General features: G+C 45.9%; 2 protein-coding genes across 4 annotated transcripts; one reads left to right on the top strand and one right to left on the bottom strand.

Moving 5' to 3' along the window:
- The first annotated feature begins 70 nt into the window (after positions 1–70).
- On the top strand, positions 71–4,925 carry cdm (importin-13-like protein cdm). Its single transcript, XM_017181198.2, has 7 exons — positions 71–324; positions 477–973; positions 1,032–1,713; positions 1,775–2,374; positions 2,487–2,825; positions 2,884–3,443; positions 4,585–4,925. Exons 1-7 carry the CDS (start codon positions 133–135, stop codon positions 4,667–4,669), a joined length of 2,955 nt encoding a protein of 984 aa, XP_017036687.1. The 5' UTR covers positions 71–132; the 3' UTR covers positions 4,670–4,925.
- On the bottom strand, positions 4,857–22,528 carry wrd (Protein phosphatase regulatory B subunit well-rounded). 3 transcript variants are annotated; one of them, XM_017181205.3, is made up of 9 exons: positions 22,394–22,527; positions 20,574–21,062; positions 14,876–15,050; positions 11,268–11,464; positions 10,641–10,975; positions 10,349–10,579; positions 9,888–10,280; positions 9,546–9,792; positions 4,857–6,047 (listed from the first exon to the last, which is right to left on the bottom strand). In XM_017181205.3, the coding sequence occupies exons 2-9, from the start codon at positions 20,919–20,921 to the stop codon at positions 6,045–6,047; spliced, it is 1,929 nt and encodes a 642-aa protein (XP_017036694.2). In that variant the 5' UTR covers positions 20,922–21,062; positions 22,394–22,527; the 3' UTR covers positions 4,857–6,044. The 3 variants fall into 3 exon arrangements, with proteins under 3 accessions (XP_017036694.2, XP_017036689.1, XP_017036688.1); XM_017181200.3 differs by lacking the exon at positions 4,857–6,047 and adding an exon at positions 6,238–6,683 and having other exon boundaries at positions 22,394–22,528; XM_017181199.3 differs by lacking the exons at positions 4,857–6,047; positions 14,876–15,050; positions 20,574–21,062; positions 22,394–22,527 and adding exons at positions 6,238–6,683; positions 11,748–12,243; positions 12,414–13,738.
- Between the last annotated feature and the right edge of the window lie 4 nt (positions 22,529–22,532).

Below are 22,532 nucleotides of genomic sequence, written 5' to 3'. Positions count from 1 at the left end.
GTGCTGTTCGACGATATATCGATAGTGAAGAAAAATCGATACTATCGATATTACTATCGAGGTTCTCACAGCTCTTGTTTTCACCTGGCCGCCGTGCAAAGAAAAAGAAAAATTACCTGAGGGGGAGAATATATGGAAAGACGCTGGCAGTTGGCAGACGCCATCGCCATGGAACCCATAGACATAGTGCGCCTGGAGGAGGCCGTTGTGGCCTTCTACCGCTCCAACTCGCAGGACCAGGCGATCACCCACGAGTGGCTCACGGAAGCTGAGGCCAGTCCGCAGGCATGGCAATTTTCCTGGCAGCTGATGCAGCTGGGAAAGGTGAGTACCTCACAGGACCTGCGCATCAATGCATCAATTAACTCAATATGTATACCCTTGCACCCACGCACGCACCATCCCCTGCATTCCATGTGCCCCCACAACTGCCCGCGATGCATTTCCATTTCCCATTTTTCGTCTTTGCCGCGCAGAGCCAGGAGGTTCAGTTCTTTGGCGCCATTACCCTGCACTCGAAGCTGATGAAGCACTGGAACGAGGTGCCGCCAGAGAACCGCGAGGAGCTGAAGCAGAAGATCCTCGAGACGATCGTGCGGTTTGCCGGCGGTCCGAAGATCGTCCTCAACAGACTGTGCATCTCCCTCGGTGCCTACATCGTCCATATGCTGGACGAGTGGCCCTGTGCCATCGAGGAGGTGATCAACACGTTCCAGAACCAGCACATCCCTAATATCAGTCCCGATGTGCAGCTGTGGATCATGCTGGAGGTGCTGCAGGCCATTCCGGAGGAGGCTCAGATTATTCATACCTCTGTGAAGCGAGTAACGTTGCGCACAGAGATCGGTAAACGGGTTCCGATCGTCCTCCAGACCGCCGAGGAGTATCTGAAGATGAAAATGAACCGCCAGTGGGACGCGGAGACCTACAGCAACATGAACAGAGCCGTTAAGTGCGTCGGCACATGGATTAAGTAAGTGCTTTCCATATATTATGTGTGTTTTCCTCATTAGTTCAACCTCCTTCCACAGAAACATTGGGTATTCTATTGAGGGATGCGTGAGCATCACAGCCGTCCTGCTGGAGGTGGTGCACAAGTGCTACTGGCCCTGCATTCGTGCCGGTGACGGCTGTATGTCCGCTGACGAGAACGAGCTGGCCGAGTCCTGTCTAAAGACAATGGTGAACATCATCATTCAGCCTGACTGCCACAACTACCCGAAGACGGCGTTCGTGCTTATTAAGATGTTCCTCGACTCCCTCACCGACATCACGAAAATGGAGTGGAAGCGCGACAATGACAATGAGGACATTATCGTGCACATTTACATGCTGTTCGTGTCCTCGGTGGAACGGCACTCGTCGCTGCTACTCAGCGGGATCACGTCGAACGATCCGGAGCTATCCGTGCTGGTACACCGCATCGTCCAAGAGATTCTGCACTGCACCGACAAGCCGGGCATCTATCCCGTAGAGGAGTCGTGCAGCACCATGGCCCTGGCCTTCTGGTACATGCTGCAGGACGAGGTCTTCGCCATGCCCGTCGAAGAGCAGAAGCTAAAGTGCTGGGAGTACATAAAGCCATTGTACGCCCACCTCACCAGCATTTTGGTGCGAAAGTCTGAGCAGCCGGATGAGAGGTCCCTCGACAAGTGGAACTCGGACGATTTGGAGTGTTTCCGATGCTACAGGCAGGACATATCTGATACATTTGTGAGTAATGCCTTTCATATCGTTCCCCAAGTTGAACTATCTATTATATTTTCCGCCCAAGATGTACTGCTACGATGTACTTCACGACTATATCCTGGAGATCCTGGCCGCCATGCTGGACGAGGCTATTGACGACTTGCAACGGCATCCGACGCACTGGACAAAGCTGGAGGCATGCATCTACTCCTTCCAATCGGTGGCCGAGCACTTTGGCGGCGAGGAGTCGCGTCAGATACCGAGGCTAATGCGAGTGCTGGCCGAGATTCCGTACGAAAAGCTCAACGTGAAGCTTCTGGGCACCGCACTGGAGACGGTTGGTTCCTATTGCAACTGGCTGATGGAGAACCCCACATACATCCCGTCAGCCATCAATTTGCTGGTGCGCGGGCTGAACTCTTCGATGTCGGCCCAGGCCACACTGGGCCTCAAGGAGCTATGTCGCGATTGTCAGATGCAGATGAAGCCGTACGCCGAGCCACTGCTCAACGCTTGCCACGCCTCCCTGAACACGGGACGCATGAAGAACTCGGACTCGGTCCGGTTGATGTTCAGCATCGGGAAGCTGATGAGCCTGCTGCCGCCCGAGGATATACCTAGGTACTTGGACATAATTGTCAGTCCGTGCTTCGAGGAGTTGCAGGCCATTTGCCAAGAGGAGACGGTGAGTCAATACATTAATTTTTACAAAAATACATTAGTTGGGAATGAAAAAACTTGAATATTCTGCAGTATGGATGAAAACCGATTATATTTTTCGTCTTAATTATTTGCAGAAAACTCCTTCGGCTCGGATTCGCACCATTTTCCGGCTTAACATGATCTCGACCCTCTTCTCGTCCCTCAACACGGATGTGGATGATGATCAGACCAAGGAGCAGCCGACCGTCCAGCCCGTCCTGCTGGTCATGCAGCGTACGATGCCCATCTTCAGGAGAATAGCCGAAATGTGGGTGGAGGAGATTGATGTGCTGGAAGCAGCATGCAGCGCCATGAAGCACGCGATTATGAATTTAAGAAGCAGCTTTCAACCGATGCTGCAGGACCTTTGTCTTTTCATTGTGGCCAGCTTTCAGACACGCTGCTGTGCACCCACCCTGGAGATTTCCAAGACGGTGAGAGACCCCACGATATGCATGTTTGCCACAATTAAAGACTTCTTGCTCTTGTTAGGCTATCGTGATGTTCTACAAGGACGAGGGCTGCAAGCCGTTAATGCAACAGCTGTTGAGGGAGTTCATCCACCACAGCTTTAAGCTCTTTGAGAACACTCCGGAGCAGAACTTCTCAAACATTTCGGACACCATGGAGACCTTCTTTTGCTGTCTCTCGCAGATCGTGAAGAAGATTCCGCAGACCTTGGAGGACAAGACACTGGCCTACGATCGGCTAGTCTTCTACGCTCAGCGTGGCATGACGCTGCCGGAAAATGGAGCCATCCGGAACAGCATCCTGTTCCTCACGCACTTTGTAATGCAATCGCGCAACCATGCCCATATCACCGAGGTCGTCCTGGCCACGGGCGAACAGACCCTCTACACAGCCATGATGTGTGTAGGCTATCTGACGCCACGATCGCAGGTGGACAAATTTGCCGACATCCTTTTGGCCTTGAACAAAAAGTATCCTGCGGAAATGGCCGTCTGGATGAAGACCCTGATGGCGACACCCAATTTCCCCACCCAGCTTATTACGGATGCGGAGAAAGCGCGATACACAGCTCTAATAGTCAAGTGAGTATGGACTAGACCGTGGCGGAAAATATTGAAATAGCGATCCTGTAGCTGAATGTCAATGTATAAATCGATATTTTGATGTTCTGATATGTAAGATATTGATATTATCTTTGATATACTGGATCAATATAACACGGGACGACCGTTTTTTTGGAACCAAAAACCGAAATATGGAATACGAAATATATACGTCAGGTTTTCCAAATACTTGAACTTAAAAGCAGGGATCGCAAATAAGAGTTATAAGAAAATTAAAGTTACTACCAAAAATTAAGCTGGAAAGATGAAATGTTGGTATTCCATATTTTTTAAAGGAGTTTTCAAAAATAAGATACATTTTTATAAACGTTTTTTTTTTTATTTTAATAAAAAATTTGTAGAATAATTATTTTTCAATATTTATATAAAAGTTGAGTTATAACTGTTATTTTTCTAATTTTAAAATAACAGTTATTTGTAAATTTTATTTTATTTTTTTAGTAAAATAATTTTTATTGGAGAATAATTTGTATTTTTTTGTAATTTTAAAATAACAGTTAATATTTAAAAAAATATATATTCTTCAAATGTTTTATGAAAATTTAATAATAAGAATTAAAAATATTTTTTTTTTTTTATAATTTTAAAAATATCTCTTGTTTTATGATTTTTATTGTAAAAATTATAACTGTTACGATCGAAAATACGGTTGTTGGTTACGTTTGAGCATATTAAAAACATGTTCTTGCCCTTAATTAGTTTTTAAAATTTGGAAATAATATAATTGGTCTTCGAGATATTGTCTGAAGAATTTTAATACATGTATATATACATATACATAGATAGATATAAACTCAGAAGACGATATCCATAAAGATTTTTTCAAATTTTAAAATCGATTTTGTACCTTAAGCTAACGTAACATAACAGTACTTAAAGTGCCCAAAACTTGTTGCATTTTAAAAACCTGACGTATATTTAAAGTTTAATAGAATTTCTCTGATAGTTGCGTCAATACATATGTTTTAAAGTTAAATACGATATTTTCACATATCTAAAATTTGATATACCAAAGTACGATACTTTGTTCATATTTTATATCGGAGTTATCCTAGTGATTGAAGTGTTAAAACCTACTTATGTCATTTTTTCTCCGCAGGGAAAAGGTCAATAAGCGTCTGCTGCAGCAACATCTAAATGAGATGGCAATCAAGACGCGAGGACTCGCCGAGAAGTTCCAGTGAACTGAGAAACACGACAAGTGGCCAACTTCACAGCATCTGTATCCATCTGGGTTCTGCTATCGTTTCTCCAATTGTATTTAGTTTTGTAATTAGGCAGCTTTGTAAATGTTCTAAAGATAAGTTTAGGTTTAATCATTTCCCCCTCTGTCTCTCTATATGTGTGTGTAATGGGAAAAACTCGCTTAGCTCTCGACATGATAAACTTTTATTTATAATTTTACAAAATTACATGCTTCATTTACAATTTTCACATATATATATTTTTATTTTTTTTTTAAGGGTGTATAACTCATTTTGTATTTATTGTTTCCGCTTTTAATATATATATATATATATTTTATAAATCTTACATTGAAAGTATCGATTTTCACCGTTTCCTGTATGAAAAAATCTGCCTTTCTACGAATTATTCTCCCGCCTTTCCCTTAACTTTCCCATTTTATTATTATTGCTGTTCTGCCAACTCCCCTCGTCATTATGTGTACGTACCTATAATGCCAAAAATATGTAAATACATCTCTTTATATAATATATATATATATTTGTGTCTATAGCTAAAACTGAAGCCTTTCGTTTTCTTGGCGTGCACTACAGCACTTGGTAGTGGTAGCTAAAACTTTCGATCTGCTTTGGCGCCTAGAATACAGAATATAGTTTTTTTTTTTTTTTTTGCATTTTTCTTGTCTAACGGACCCGAGATAATGACTATAGAACCACCAAGCGGGTGGTGGGTACAGATAAAATATACATACATATACTCACACGGTATATATATACGGATTAACATGTAGAGATACTAGTACCTAAGACCAGCACAGTTAAAGTCTGTTGTTGTGAGTGATTTGGGGATTGAGAGAAGCTTACAAATAGGGATATTCTCGGGCTGCGTGGTCATGTTGGCACTATCCTTTCGGCGCATCAAGTCAACTTGTCTGGCTTCACTCTTAAAAACTCCAAGTTCTATTTGGGTCGATCCATAGGAATACCGACACCGACCGTTGTTGTCCCACACATTTTTATATATTTTTATGCAGACATATGTATAATTTGTGAAACATACAAAAATACACACTTGTACAAACAGACATACTTACATACCACTTTGATTTTTTTTGTCCTGGGCAATTTGTAGTTATTTCAATATTTTTATGTAGTTAAGCTGCTGCTAATACCTAAGCTAAATCGCATATATAATAATGTGATGTTAAGCTGTAGAGTATAGTTAAACATATATGTATATATAGTAGGTAGTGTCATATGTGTAGCTATGTCGAAGTTTGTGGCAGAAGTCGAGGGTTATCGAGGGATGGTAAACTCCTACATAGGCCTAGGTTAGACATTTCAAATTCAACTGTACAATTTTATGTTCACGTTTTCACTGAAATGGAAAGAGCATAATGAGAGGATACCAAAGATTATTGCAAATACATATATATATATCAGATCGATCGATCAATCAGTTCGATAAAGCTGCGGCCTCAAAAACATGCAAAGGCAAAACGAGACATGCGTTTTGGAAAGTGAACTCAAACATTTGCATTAAACTGCAAATTAATAAATATAATTGATCTCGATTGGGATTCCAGATATTTATTGGTACTAAGCATGTTTTTCTTTATAGATAGGTATTTCATATGTGTTTATATATAGAAATTGTGTGGTAATCGCTGCCCCCACTAAGCCCCAAAAATGCGATGCAAATGCATTCAAATAATCAATTTTCTTTGTTCGTTCTAATCGTGCTCATCGTATCCTTCCTCTTCTTTCGGGTTTTGTATTTCGCCTATGGTGTGGAAAGTGTGTGTGTGTTGTTCTGGGTATTCAGTGTGGATATCTTTGGGCATTGATTCGCTGATCCGCCGGCTTCCACCTAGTAGTTGTTCCCATCTGGCGGCGTGGTGAGGTACTCATCGGTCCGCTTGTGCTCGATGAGCGCCTTCACGGTCCCACTGTCCGAGGGCAGGTCCGACTTCCGGCGCAGTAGCGGCTTGTCCTTGTTCCGCTCACCCCGAATCTGTGTGTGGAACGGGAAGGGTGGGGTTGGTTGGCAATAGAAACACGGCCCGTAAACTAACAAATGCATCTCTGCACACGACGACACGACAGTGATGAAATTACAGTGCTACACATGGATGTGGGTTACGTTAAGATACCGAGTGGTTGTGCCATTTCGTTGTGTCGTAATGCTACGGGTTAGGTCACTAATCCCAAGGACATGATAGCCATTATCCTGGAGTCGTACTTTGTTACGCCGTCCCAATTCAGATCGAGTGTGGTGTTTGTGTTTAGAGTGTTGTTCAGTTGTTAAAAATGAGATTTGCACTTGGGTTTATTTTGTTAGACTGCATTTTGAGTACGAGATAAATAGTTGGAGGCACACAAGAAAGAAAAAGAGTTTTAGAGGATTGTACAGAAAACGGCTAGGGACCATTTTGCTTAATATGTTCATATTTTTTGCTCATCTGCTGACTCTCAGTGGTATGAAGAGAACTTAAGAATATTCGTACATTACTATTTTTTTTTAATAAAATATCGATATTTTACCGTTAAACGCGTTTTTTTATAGAATTAAAAATGGAATGTATTAAAGCGTACGATTTTTTCGATAAGTTTTTCAGTCATATCACATTTATAATACCTTAGAGCTGGAAATAAATTGATTCTATACTCGATTTTTTCAGTTATGCGATAGATTGATTGATTGATTTGAATTTTTAAAATCAATTTAATCGAAAAGTAAAGTATAAAGCTTGACATTGTTGACGTAATATATTTAATTATAATTTATACTTTTTAATGAATCCGAAATTTTCGGATTTTGGCATTCCGGACTCATTGGCAGACCTAGTAAAATAATCAATGCTGTTTTATGTGATAATTGCATATTTCCGATGCCATATCAAAGGTAAAGAACACTAAAAAGTTATTATTTTAATACAAATATCGATAGATTAAATGTGTAGATACATTTGGCTACAGCATAACAAACGATACAGACCTCATCAAGATCGGTCTACCCCAGCGCAATTATAGCTTTTTATGGAGCCGTAAAAATCTGCTCAAAAACATCATGCTATATGGTCCGATTCCCTTTCCCTATAAGATCAATAACAAACTCCAAGAACCACTCCTTCTACCCCACAGCAATAAGAAATCTAGTTACCAACCTCGTTCTTAAAATCAAACTAATATGGATCTGGATCCCGCGCCAATCTCATACAAAAAGAACTGCAAAACCAAACAATAAATAGACTACGACTAGGTCACACCCAAATCACAAAAGCTCATAACATGGATAGATCACTCCAAAACACCTGCTCCTTCTGCAACATTACACTTGCATATACATCAAATATATACTAATAGACTGGGCTGCACTTTCCCAGCCCAAGATCATAATCCTTCTCCCACGGAACCCCAATCCAACTCCTAGCCAACCCTACAACAGAAAATGGAAAAAAAATGTTCAACTTTCTTTACAAAACTAGACTCACGCATAAAATTTAGGATATAAGTTTACTACTTATCCAAATAAACAATAAACATGTAAATATGTAAATACATACAATGCTTTTAAAACATTAGTTACCAATACGTTTAACACCAAGCTTTATATAAATAAATAAAATAAATAAATTTAGAGATCAATAAAATTACAGATCTATAATAAATATATAAATATATAAATATTTAAATTTTAAAATATTTATATTTTCAATTTTAATCGATTTATTTTTAGAATTAAAAAAAAAATCGATTTATTTCCAGCTTTAATATACATTCTTAACTATTAATGATTAACTGTTCTCTAAGAGTTCCATGATATACATATTAAAAAATAAATCAATTACAGCTACTCTGCAAACGGGTCACACAAATCGTATTTATATTAAATTAGTGACACGCAACAAAAAACCCTGTAAAATAAGTTTAAGGATGACGGTTGACAATGCTCAAACGGCTTTAAAGAACTACCAAAAATCCACCTCATTTTAATCCCTTTTAACCCGGAAGAATTTGAATTATGTCCGAGGGATATAGGGACCAGAAGTACTACACTAAAAAAAGGTACTGTCATGGTCAACACGATTCTGGCGAACTGGCAAGGTCGATTTCAAAACTTTAAAAGCAGTTATGATCTGGGAAAATTTGGTGCCACTTTGAATTTTTATTAACTGACTTTTTTTTGTCTATTTTGCTCTGTAAAAAAACTTCTTGGCCTAACCAAAAGATTCTAGTCTATTCCAACATATACTGCAAGTTTCAGGATAATCGGTGTTGTCGTTTTTGAGAAAAGGTGTTGATAATAATCATTGCAGGAGTAAGCTGCTCTAAAGGGTATGTCCTTTTAAGCACTTATGTATAGTCAAGATGCAATTAAAGAGTTAATGATGCAACATGGGTTAACCCGATTAAGTTAAAGAAAAGAAAATTAATGTCACAAAAGATAAGGAATAGCTAAACAATATATGCACCAAAGTACATTTGTGAATAGTAATTAAGTTAATTATGAATTTCGCCCATTTTAAACATGAGAATGAACCACTGTGCTTAACCAAGAGTGCAGACCACACACACACACACATAGACACAGATTAAGGGGATAGAGTTGTGTCGTGTTTACGGGCTTATGGATTGCTTGGGTTGGCTGACGGTGCGGTGGTAACCAATAAGAAATAAATAAATACACAACGTGTTAAAGATATACAAATATGTATTTTTTAAATGACATGAGTGTGATTATTTTAACAGACATTCGTTCGATTAGAATTAGAGTTGAGCCAGAGCGGGACAGCTCACGGCAGGCGCCAGGCAGATCACACGCGGCGGATTAGTAGTTGTTTAGTGTGGTTAGTGTGGCAAGTGCCTGTCTCACCTCTCGGGGCTCCTGCAGGGCCTGCTTCTGGGGCGGCAGCGGAGGCGGCGGCTGGCGTGCCTGCTGCTGTTCGCTGCTCTGATCGTAGGCTAGATCGCAATTCTCATTATATTGATCGAAGAGGGCCCGGTCGCTGACCGGCAGGCAGTCGTTGAAGCGGCGCGCTTTCGTCCACTCCGGGTTGGTCTTGGCCAAGCTCTCAACCTGCTGCCAGAGTTCCTCCCGCTGCGACAGCTTCTCGCGCTCCCTGCCATGAAACCGAAATGAAGTAAATAGAAGTCGTATGTTTAAGGAACCCTTTTGCCTTCATCTGGTCAGCTTTCTGTGACGGCTTTTACTTACATCTGCTTCTCCTGTTTGTAGTTCTTGCTGCACTCGTCAAAAAGCCGCTGATCCATCTCCATGAACAGCTTGAGCGCATTATAGATCAGACCATGAATGGTCTTGTTCCAGTGCGTTTTTGAGTTGCGATTGAGCGCTGGAAACATGATGGGTAGTATCACCGCAGAGTTATCCGCTATCAGGGACATGATGTACTCGTTGTTCCAATAGTACAACGCCCGCTCGGCCACCTGGAAATGGGGCGAGGAGACGCACTTGGCTATCTGGCGGAACAGCGGCACCATCACCTTTTGAAACTCGGCCGGCTCGATGACGTCGAGGAGTTCCTCCAGCTCATTCAAAAACATTACCTCCTTGGGACTGTGCGTCTTCGGCCAAAATTTAAGCAGGCTTCTGCAAATAAAATATCCAATAATAATCCCATTATTTGGAGAACGTTTTTGAAATCACCATTTACTCACTTAATAACCGCCTCCGATAAACTGGGATCCTTCTCAAGGAACTGCACAACGCAGTAGGTGAGTTGCGGATGGTAGACCGAGAGGCTCTTGGCTTTGTGCAATGGCAACAATACCTTAAGTAAAAATTGTTTATGCTCCTCTTTGAGCGGTAGAGCAAAGCCATTGATAATGCTGCCCAGGATTTCCAATAACTCGGCTATGCCGTTATGATGCTCTGTTTCATAAATAAATCTAAGTGCACAGATAGGAGTTAATGGGGCTAAGAAGCGAGGATTCGGGCGTGCGCACTTACCTGTAAAAGACATTGTTGATTTGCTTCCTAATAAATGCTCTCAGGCCCAAAAATTTTCCATAGATGCGATGTAAAACAGTCTTTAGGAAATCACGTTCACGTGGATCCTCCGAATCGAATAAATCCAAAAGTTGTAATACAAATTGATGGTCGATAAAACGTTTAGCCATATTTGGTTGGAAATCGGGTGACTCCAAGAAGCGCAAAAACAGCTCGTAGACGAGTTGCAGATGTGGCCACGACGATTCCAGCGTGGGCTCATCCTCTTCTGGATCGAATTCGGCGCCGTTCGGGTTGGACGATGGCGGCAGCGTGCGGAATAGGTTGACCGCAAACTTGAAATAAAATTGCATAAAATAAAATAATAAAACAAATGAAATACACTTTCAAAATTACTTTTTTAGAAGAGCTTAAAACTTTTTGATACTCGTACTCTTTGATACTCAAACCCTTCCTTTAATGGAGCTTTCTGTGGGCACCTTGCCTGATATTCGGTGCTCGTCTTTGTTCTAGCACCAGTTGCCCCCAATTAATATCTTATTTGCAGTTACCAAAGTGTGTGAAATTTTGACCAACGAGCTGTAAACTCAAAACAGTTCTCTTTGGAATGCGAGGCTTTAAGCTTACCATATTGATCGCCTCTGGGTAGATAACTTCGGTGATGACGCCATTTTGGTTTGTGAGGAAATCGACCATTTCGTGAAGGGCCGCTCGTTTCACTTCCTTCCATTTGAGGTCGCTCAGCGGCTCGGAGAAGTCGAAGAGAGTGCAGCATTGTCGAATCTTTTGTATGAACAATTGCTCCCTTTCACTGTTGGCCGTTTCTAAAGGTATACACAATACAGAGTACTTAGTTTTTGGAAAGAAAAAACTATCTATGTAAATCTAGAAAAAAAACAACTAAAAACATAGTCCTTAATAAAACAAAGAAAAAAAGGAACGTACAACTCTAATCGACCAACAAAAGCAAGCAAGCGAAACTCAAAAAACGAAACCAATGAAGATCAGAAAGGATCAAAAAGTTTGGAAAGGCCTCAGGTCCCAAGGGCTAGGCAGAGCGTACGTATCTCCCGCAGCCATTGGCCTGAGACCTCTTGGGATAGCAACCTCGCAGTGCAGGCAGCGCCAGGGCAACCGAAGCGGTGGGTGGCGAGTAGAACAGATTCCGGTCCCGCGCCCGTCCTGGACTCCCCGTCAGCTGTTGCAGCGTCTGAGGCGAGTCCTGGAGACATGGGTGACCCTGGATTATTTCCCCATTCTGGCGGATGCTTAGGCTGGATGTGGTCACCACTAGCGTGGTGCTCGGGATCGCCACAACTGCTGGCGATGCGGATGTCCCATTGCGCTGGCCAATGCCCAACGAGATGCTAATGCCGCCCACCAGATTCTGGGCCACCGTCGGACGCAGCTCCTCTGCGGGCACCTCGGTGGTTGGAGGGACGACGGCGGCGGCGGCTGGCGTAGCCACCACAGGCGTTGAGGATAAGGATGATGAGGATGTGGTGGCTGCCGCTGCCGCTGCTGCCGCCGCCGCAGCACTATTCCCAACACTCTTGGTGGCATTAAGTATATTCTTGATGGCCGCGGCCGCGCTTACAGGTGACTGGAGGATGATGAGGTAGCGATGAAATGAGAGCAGATTGGTTTTTGGTTTATCAGCTTTCAGTTTGTTTTCAATTGTATAGGAGATGTGTGTAAGTGTGTAGACTGGGTGTGTAGGGCGGGTGTAATATGTGTTTTGTGGCTTTGTTTGGACTAAACCAAGCTGCAAACCTTGCTGGCGGCGATAGAGCTGGCTGCGTTGTTGGTTGGTGCGGTGGAAGGTGTGGAGGAGGACGCAGCCGATGCAGAGGAGGCAGCTGCTACCGCAGCCGATGCTGCGGCTGAGGTAGCCGCCGAAAAGTGCTGCGCCAAAGTGGATACCAGGGAGTTTCCACTACTCGCTGTGGCGCCGGCGCTCGTCGAGCTACTCGAGGCTCCTGCCGATCCAGCTGCTGTCGGTGGGTTCTTCGACATGCCGGCATTCGAGGAGAGCGACAACGAGGAAGTAGAGGACTGCGATCCAAAGGGGGAGGAAGCTATCAGGGCTGCTGCCGCCGAATTTGCCCCACCGCCGTAGGTGGCTGCTGAGGATGAAGCCGAGGAGTTCGCAGCCGCCGAGGCCAGCGAGGATGAAGCCGCCTGGGACAGTGAGGACAGCGCCGAGGCCGAGGAGTTTGAGCTGGTGGACGAGGATGAGGGCGAGGATGATGTGGTTGCTACTCCCGCTGATGCTGTCGCCGCTGCTGCTTCGGGCGGCGAGAGGGGCGTTTTCCGCCCCTCAAACTTGGCCTTAAGCTCCTCCACGCTGCTGAACTTGAATCGGCTTCCGGCCTGCTCCTGCCCCGGCTGCTCCCGACCCTGATCCTCCAACTCGTCGTCGGCCAGCTGGTCTAGTCCGCTGTGAAACGATGGCGACTTTGGTATGCGAATGCCGAGGGCATAATACCCGGCTGCAATGGGTTGCGGATCCTGCTGCTCCCGGCTGGTGCTGGAGGACTGGGGGGCCGCAGGTTTTGTATTTTGTTCCTGCTTCTGCGGCGGCTGCTGATCCTGCTCCTGCTGATGTTGCTGCTGCTGTTTTGGGCCGTTAAGGTTGCCCGTCAGCAACATAGCACCGAAGACCATCTCATTAGTGCCGCACTTGGTTCAAATGTCTCGCAATTGAATGGAAATGGAACCGGTAGTCCGTTTCAGCCGCCCCCGCCGACCGACCAACAACAACACATAAAAACCGACTATTCGTACACTAGAAACTCAATTTGGGCATGAAATTATAGGATCTGTAATGGAATTGTAATATAGATAATGGTTTATTAATGCCAGAACGAAATGAGATGCATTGGAAAAATGTAACGGTAACTGTTACCGTGAGTGGAAATGAAAAAGGAAATGATAATGAATATGACAACGAAACAAACGACACGCCTCTGGGCAAAAAGTTTTCCCTCGCCGAAATGCAGCTTAAATCGATGCTGACCACTTACGTTTTAATTGGCAACAAAGGAGGCGGGATCGGGAACGGCAATTAACGAATTTGGTCAAATAATTTCAACAATTAACTCAAGTTTTTACGGCTCGCGGTGCTGCAAACGGTTCTTTTTTGTTGCTTACTGCGGGCAATCGGAAAAATCGATACATTCAAGAGAATGAGAGAGCGGAGAACAGAGAAAGAGAGAAAGCGCGGTGTGGGTGGGTGGGCGATTGTAGCCACTCTCTTATAGTGGAAAAAAGCCGCCGCAACAATCGCAAACAGACGGAATAAAACAATATTTTCAAACATGCATTTTTTTTATTTTATAAACGAAACCAACTGAAAGCAATTAGCAAAAAAGGTAAAGTGAATAACAATCCGATGGCACTCACAGTACGCGAGAGTGAGAGCCGGAATGCAAAACTTGTTAAGACGGCGCATGTGTTGAAATGTCGAAGAAGGAAGGAGAGTTAGAGAGTGAGAGATGTAAGCGATGAGGCTGAGTTGATGTGTACGGGGTGTGAGGGTATCCCGTGCGTCAGTGTTGCCACCCACCTAATCAGACGACACTCCCTTGACCTTTAGCGTACGTGATTAAAACAAATAATAAACAAATTGCAACAGCTGAGCAAAAATAGTCAAGCGAAGGTAGCGCCAGTAGCAGAAGGCTTCAAGCTCGGCTCTCCGGCAATGTTCTCTATATGCCTGCAGATCGGAATGCAATAGGCCCAAATATAACAACGGAAAGTTACAGAGCTCTGCTAATTGTTATTTGATATTTTCATACAAATAAATATATATTTGAATACTATACAGACATTGTTACATTTCACGAGTAATGTCTATCGCTCACATAATCGTATTTGGGGGATCAGTTAATTAGTTTCTGATAAGTTCTGATTACAATCTTCGACATTTAATAGCTCAAAACCCTATGTCCAATACATTATAATACATAATTATAATCCAAAGTAAAACTAAACACATGGAAATACAGTCGAGTCTATCACATTTAAAGTCAATCTAGACAAAATACGAAAGCAAAGCAAAAAGTATATAATTGATATATCATTATAAAGATCATTTTGTCATGAAACAGAAAACTCTCTTCCCTATTATTACTACTGGATTTGGCCCATCCCGAAAACCGATCTGCATGCTAATGAGATTAACCACTAAATTGTAAATAGAGGAGGTATCATTTCAATTGGAATCTACTTACTCTCGGTCAGCGCACTGAGGGCCGTCAATTCGCAGTTCTTGGACGCATTGTAGCGAGCGCTGCTTTGGCGCTTTTCCTTGCGGACGATGGGCGTGCCGGTAAGGTTCAGACCCTTGGTAATCGGTGTGGGCGGCGGTGCATCCCTTGGAGGTGTGCTGTCCTTGTCTTTATTAGCCTGCAATTAAATACGATTTAGACGGTTCTTGTAAATGGTGTTCCGTGCCAAACGCTAATTTTGTTGTTTATAAGTTAGGAAACGTAAAAACGATTGTAACAAAGGCAAAGCAATATGTACGAAAGCAAACTCGAACGTAGCACTTGCAAAATCTGATCAGAAGGGGTCCTGCGGATGTGGTGACTCTTTGCCGCCTTAAAGATCGATCGCCTTTACCTTGGTCTGCGCGAATCCTTGACGCCTCAGACGAGCTGCCTGTGGGTGTGGTTTAGTCTGAGTTTAATTTTAGTAATGCCAAACAAAGAGAGAATGTGCACAGGGTCAGGTTCGTGGAGGCATGTTAGGCTTGGGCAGGCATTCCATCCGCACTGGGTTATATTGCTGGCATCTACCAGGGAGTTTGTGGCGTTATTTATAAGGGTTCATCAGGCACTACACAAGCGGCATTCTCGTGTTTGTAGTAGTTTTATAATCTTTGCTTGTGGGATGTTTCTAGCGAAAATAAATACTTTGCATTTTCGTCCACAAATTATATTATTTCAATATACCCTTTTGTCCTAAGGAGCCAAAGTATGGCCCGAACTAAGTAATTATGTTTTTGCTGTATATTTGTTTACTGAACACAAGCTTAAGGCCTTAATTTATAGATATTGACCAAGAATTATGCTATAACTGCAAGGATTGCCAAAGTCAATAATGTCTATTGTTTAAAATGATGGATTTACTATTAAAGTTTAAATAGCATATAAAACAACGAAGAAGTATAATTATAATTTCTATTCTCTTCTATTCTATAAAATCGTGAAACCGAAGTATATTGAAACAAAACAGAAATAAACTTGAAGTTAAACAAAATCTCTAAAAACCAAAACCAAAACCTACAACAACCAAAATGTACATATCTTAAAGAACATTGGTTTTCGGATTTGTTATCAATTCCCTTTCGATTACAAGTCCAGATAAATCTAGATTGAATTGATACCAAAAACAAGTAAATGTTCTGCATGAATCGTTGAGTGCCTCAATTTGATATCTGATTTGATTTGTAATCCAAACAACACGACATTCACAATTGCCAAATTGGTAATCTAATTGGTGTTGGTCATCTAACTGCTACGGTGCGCAGGGTGAGTGAATGGTGGGATACAACAGGTAACACACATCATTTGCAGCGATAAGATTAGATAAAGTTAAGTTTTTCGATTTGCAGTACAAGGAAGTGTTGTGTGCCACACACATTTATATAGACACACACCGATGACTCGGGCGTGGCCCTCTGCGGAGAAATCAGCGCAGACTTCTCCTAAAAGTCGTCCCCGTCCCGCAAGCCGTAACCCTGGTACGACCCCCGTCGGTCGCGCAAGCACGCGCCCCCCACCAAGGGCCCCCACCCAAAACGCCGGCAGAGCGCAGAAGCGTGTTGACAGCGACTCCGGACCGAAGGCGCAGTCAGCGACCATGCGCCGAGAGGGCCGTAAGAGGGGCAAAAATGACGCGATCATCATAACCCCCGCGGCGGAGATATCCTACAGCGAGGTCCTGAGCATGGTCACGCGCACAAAGGACTCCCGAATGGCAGGAGTTGGGGATATGGTATCCAGAGTCAGGAAAACGGCAAAGGGCGAGCTTTTAATAGAGCTAAAGAAGTCCTCTGGTCCTTCCCTAAACGCGCTGAAGGAGCAGATTGGAAGTGTGCTAGGCGGAGGAGTGCCGATCCGCACAGTGTCACCCCAGACCACATTCCTTATCCGGGACCTGGACGAGCTGGTAACCAGGGAGGAACTTGCGGCAGAGCTCGCCTCACAGGCTAACTGCCCACCTGGTGCCGTCACCATCAAGAGCATCCGCTCCCTCGCAAGTGGAGGTCAGGTGGCAATGTTCTCCGTCCCAGAGACTATGGCTGGCTCCATAGATAGTCTGGGGAGGGTGAAAGTCGGCTGGACGAGATGCCGAATCAAGAGGATAGAATCTCGCCCCAGATGCTTCCGATGCATGGAGACAGGGCACATTGCGGCCAGGTGCACCAGCACCTCCGACAGGAGCAGCTCCTGCTTCAGGTGTGGCCAGGAGGGGCATAAGATAGCCGCCTGCAAGAACAGTCCGCACTGCTTTAGCTGCGCCGAGTCGAACCGTAGCGACACGAACCACCAGGCGGGTAGCCGCCACTGCCCCTTGGTGACGTCGCGTAGAGCAGCCAAAACAATAAGGGCATGATAGTGGTTCAACTAAATCTGAACCACTGCGCGGCAGCACACGATTTGCTGCCGCAATCGATCCGAGAACGCGGTGTCGATGTTGCCGCTATCAGTGAGCCGTACAGGGTAGGCCCTGGCCCTTACTGGGCGGTGGACAGCTCTGGCAAAGCTGCTCTGTGGTCATGCGGCATTACTCCCAAGCGATTGTCTGACGTACGCTCGGAGAGAGGCTTCGTGCGTGCCAAGATGGCAGGCTGGTGGATGTTCAGTGTCTATCTGGCGCCGAGCATGTCTTTCGAGGATTTTGGTGACGCCGTGGATCGGCTAGCCGCAGACGCAAGGTGCCACACTCCGTGCCTTATAGCCGGAGACTTCAACGCCTGGGCGGTGGACTGGGGCAGCTCCCTAACCAATGCCAGAGGCAGGACCCTCCTCGAGGCGTTCTCCACGCTAGACGTCACACTCCTCAACACCGGGGCACAGCCCACCTTCAGCAGAGCCGGGGCGAGTTCGGTGGTCGACCTCACGTTTGTGAGCTGCTCCAGGGCTAGCCAGTGCACCTGGGTCCTGAGCGATGTCTATACGGGGAGCGACCACGCGGCGATCATCACCGCGTTGGATATAGAGCGAGCGCAACCCACACCGCGGCTTCCCCAAGCTCGTAGGGGATACAAGGCCGATACACTGGACATCCAAGCCTTCGCTGAGCATTTGCAGAGGTTGGAAGTAAATGGCTCTGCAGAGCAGATGGCGGAGTCTGCCATGATCCAACTGCAGACCGCATGCGACGACTGCATGTCTGCCAAGCGCGCCCACACTCGCCACAGGGACTCTGTGTACTGGTGGAACGATACGATCGCCGCGGCCAGATCGGAATGCATCAAGGCAAGGCGTCGGTATCAGCGCTCCTACCGCTCGAGCTCCCACCTGGAGAGGCGGTCAGAGTTCCATAGATGCCGCAAGGCTCTCAAGGCGGCAATCCGGGCTAGCAAAACCCAATGCTTCCTCGACCTTTGCGACACCGCGGACCACGATCCCTGGGGAAACGCCTACAGGATCATCGTAAAGAAGATCCATGGGGCAAAACAGGGCGCCCCGCATGACGCGGAGAGCATCGACAGGATAGTCGAACACCTGTTCCCGAGGACGGATAACCCTAGAGACACGCTGGAGATAGCGACGCACTCGCTGGAAGGGTTCGAGCCAGTAACGGACACGGAAATCCTGGCGGTGGCGATGAGAATCAGGGAGGCGAAAGCCCCGGGCCCTGACCTGGTTCCCAACAGAGCCCTGAGACTTGCTCTCTCGCTCCGCCCGGACTTATTCGCGGAGCTCTATGGAAGATGCCTCAGAGAAGGTAAATTCCCTGGGAGATGGAAGGTCCAGAGGCTGGTCCTGCTCCCGAAACCGGGAAAGCCACCAGAGGACCCATCCGCCTACAGACCAATCTGCCTGATTGATGGGGCGGGCAAGGTTCTGGAGCAATTGATCCGGACGAGGCTCGAGAAGGCCATTGCCACAGCCGGCGACCTGTCCGACTCCCAGTTCGGTTTCAGGAAGGCTAAGTCGACAGTAGATGCCATCTCCAAAGTGGTGGGCATCGCGAAAGCCGCCATTGCGGGACAACGGTGGAAAGGAGGCGCGAAGGAGTACTGCCTGATAGTCACGCTAGACGTCCGCAACGCCTTTAATACGGCGAGATGGGATTGCATCCTAGACGCACTTTCCAGCTTCGGAGTACCCCCGTACCTCTTGGAGCTGTTGAAGAGTTACTTCAGAGGCAGGACTCTGGTGTACGACTCCGATGGCGGTGCTAGATCGGCTGAGCTTTCCTGCGGAGTGCCGCAAGGGTCGGTCCTGGCTCCGTTGCTGTGGAACGCTATGTACGACGGTGTTCTGCGGCTCCCGCTACCAGGTCGGACCGAGCTGGTGGGTTTTGCAGACGACATAGCCGTAGTCGTAGTAGACAAGGAACTCGCAGGAGCAGAAGAGCTGTGCGATAGGAGCATCAGCCGCATAAACTTGTGGCTGTCCAGTGTTGGCCTACAACTAGCGCCGCAAAAAACGGAAGCCGTGCTGGTAAGCAGCCGGAAGAAGGTGGAGGTCGCAACCATCCGAGTGTGCGGGGCCTCGATCAGATCGTCCAGAGCCATTAAGTACCTGGGCGTGATGATCGATACGAGGCTCTCCTTCCGCGAGCACTTAGCGTATGCTAGCACAAAGGCCGCCACAGCGGTGAGAGCAGTCGGCAGACTAATGTTGAACCACAGGGGCCCGAAGCAGGCGAGCAGGCTGCTACTGTCCAGCGTAGCCAGAGCCAGCATGCTCTATGCGGCACCAGTCTGGGGACACGCACTGGCGACCCCGGCCTATAGTCGCGGACTGTGCTCGGCCCACCGCCTCGCGGCACTACGTATATGCAGCGCCTTCAGGACGGTGTCCGACCAGGCCGCGTTTGTCCTAGCCGGGACTCCACCTCTAGACCTACTCGCAGTAGAGAGGGCCAGCATCCATGGCCAGACGAATGGTAGAACGCAGTCACCTCGTGACAAGCAGGTGATACGCGTAGCGGCGAAAGACGCCACCTTGGCAGCGTGGCAATTGCGGTGGGAGTCAGCGTCCAAGGGAAGATGGACGTTTCGGTTGATTCCCCAGCTGGAGTGCTGGCTGAGGAGGAAGCACGGTCAGATAAACTTCCACCTGACCCAGATCCTCAGCGGCCACGGCTGTTTTCGGAGCTACCTGCGGAGATTCGGCCACGAGGAAGACGACTTCTGCACGCACTGTCTAGGACAGCTGGAGGAGACGGCAGAGCACACGGTTTTCAATTGTGCGAGGTTTGCCGGCGAGCGAGCAGCGCTGGAGGCCAGGCTGGGCAACACCATCACAGCGGAAAACCTAGTTCCGTTGATGTTGTTGTCCGAAGCGAATTGGCAGGCCGTGTCGGACTTCGCAGCGAGGACTATGACGGAGCTCCGAGCAGAGGAGCGTCGCAGGAACCAGGAGGCAGCATAGATCGGGATCAGCGCCCGCGCGAAGCATTGCTTCGCGGCCGTACCGCGCGAGCAAACCGTCCCGAGTTCTGTGTGACCCAAACCCCTCTATCCCCCCACTCTTTTGTATATTTCTTTGCTCTATTAAACGAATTAAAAAAAAAAAAAAAAAAAAAGACACACACTAACGTACATGTGCGAGTAAGCATTACTCTCTACTTTACGTCAAATAACGGTAGGCATGCGTAGGGCGACGACAGGTGAAAGAGACAGAGCGTGAGGCAAAGGGGGAGGGTGAGGCAAAAAGTAGGAGAAGGTGGGGGCTCACAACTCACCTCACTGCTGATTGGAACACCGCCGCTGGTCACCACAATTGGTATGGCCGCCGTGGTTGTGGTTGCTGCTGCTGGCGCTGTTGTTGGTGTTGTTGTACTTATGTTACTGTTACTCTCTTTGATACCGTTAGTGGCCGTTGTTGGTATGACTATGTTGCCGCTAGTGTTGCTGCTGCTATTGGTGTTATTGTTTGCGGCTGTTTCGTTTTTTGATTCCGCCGCTGATGCTGTTGTTGTTGATGTTATGGTTGGTGATGATACTGCGGTTACTGCTGCTGCCGTTGTTGTTGTTGTTGTCTCTGCTGCTGCTGGTGCCGCTGTTGTTGGTTCTAACGCCTCGTTATCCATAATACGCAGTCGTCAGAGTTCCTTCTCCGGTTTTTTGGCTCTTTTAACAAAAAAAACGTAAACAACCAACAAACAAACAAACAAATACAACAGCCGGCTGTACCGCTCAATCGATTGCTATCTGAAAATTATATATTTGCACTGTGGAGTGTCGAAAGAAAGAAATTAACGTAGCAATAACTAAAAAATAACAACAACAATATCATGCTATTAAATCTGAAAACACACAGGCTCACACACTGAGACATTCATACACCTGAGGTCAGAAATAAGTATTACTTATCGACATAGGAAACTGTGCGTTTTGTTTATAATGCATAACAAAAAAATAATAATAAATACAAATTTTAAAAATAAAATAAAAATTAAATTCTGTTTCACACCGAAACAGAAGTTAAATTTTGTATCGTTTTGAAATGTTGGAGATTACGACTGATAAAATCCTATTGATTATTTATGCAATCCTAGTCTATTCAACTGGCCGCAACTGTTTGAACAGTGCTAATAGGAAACGGAGCAACCTTTTAGAATCTCTCTCTCGGTTAGCGCTTTCCAATCGGAATTGCCTTAATGGCGGAAAACCGCTTCGGATCAGAGATCCAAAGTTGTCACAAGAAGTCCCCACATCACAAGAAGCACGATTTTCTTCTAGCATAGCAAATCCGGTTCCAAACGGTACCAAACAGAGGTTAATGCTGTAACTTCCCAATTGGACATGTGTGGGCTCTAGGGCTTGGGCTTTGCATCGGATTATTGAATTATCGGTGCACTTATAAACAAAAGACAGACATTTTGGTTTTTCGCACAACTTACACTCGAGGAAATAAATAACAAAAATGCCAAAACACTCGCGAGGGACAGAGAGGCAAGCGTGACAGAGAGAGCGAGCGATGCGAGGGACGAGCAACAAGTTGGGAAGCAATGGCCGTCGTCCAATTGCCAGGGTTGCCATGTTATGGGAAGAGAAGAGCACTTTTGGGTGGTGTTGGGGTTTTTTTTTTGTCGGAGGTGCGAGGAGTTGCTGGGTCAGGGGAACTGAGGGGACAGGGAGATGATGGCTTATAAATAAAATGTGTACTAGGCACAATTAATAGTTGCACTTGCACCCAAGACCTTGAATGTCAAGGGGCGAGGTTGGTCGGGTTTTGGATTTCTGGGTATTGGGAGTTTTTTTTTACCGCCACAAGTTGCAAGAACTTGTTAAGTTTTCCCCGGCTGCGATTTAGGCTCGCCAACATCAAATTCACTGCCGATAAAAGCTGTTCTTTACGTAAAATGCGAGTTCTAACAAAAACGCACGCACATACACACTCGCACTCACTCACACAAACGCACACCGCGAGCTATGTATTATTTGCGCTGCAATTTCTTCGATCTCTGCGATTTTCGCGTGCGAATTTCACAAGGCTCGCTCGCGAATCTCGCACTTTGCAGCCCGACGGACTGTAAGCGGGCACCGGGTTCAAGTTCACCTTTTTTTCTCAGTTCAGCGGCTGTTCAATTGTAAATAATTTATTTTTTATTCACGCAACGTTGACGGGCCTGCTCAATAGATAGAGTTGCCAGGGCTGCATGAAGCCGGCAGGCTTGCCGGACTGTCGTTGTTGTCGA

The sequence above is a fragment of the Drosophila kikkawai genome, chromosome 3R, assembly GCF_030179895.1.
Source record: "Drosophila kikkawai strain 14028-0561.14 chromosome 3R, DkikHiC1v2, whole genome shotgun sequence".
NCBI classification, from domain to species: domain Eukaryota; kingdom Metazoa; phylum Arthropoda; class Insecta; order Diptera; family Drosophilidae; genus Drosophila; species Drosophila kikkawai.
This window is presented reverse-complemented; position numbering and strand designations above follow the sequence as displayed.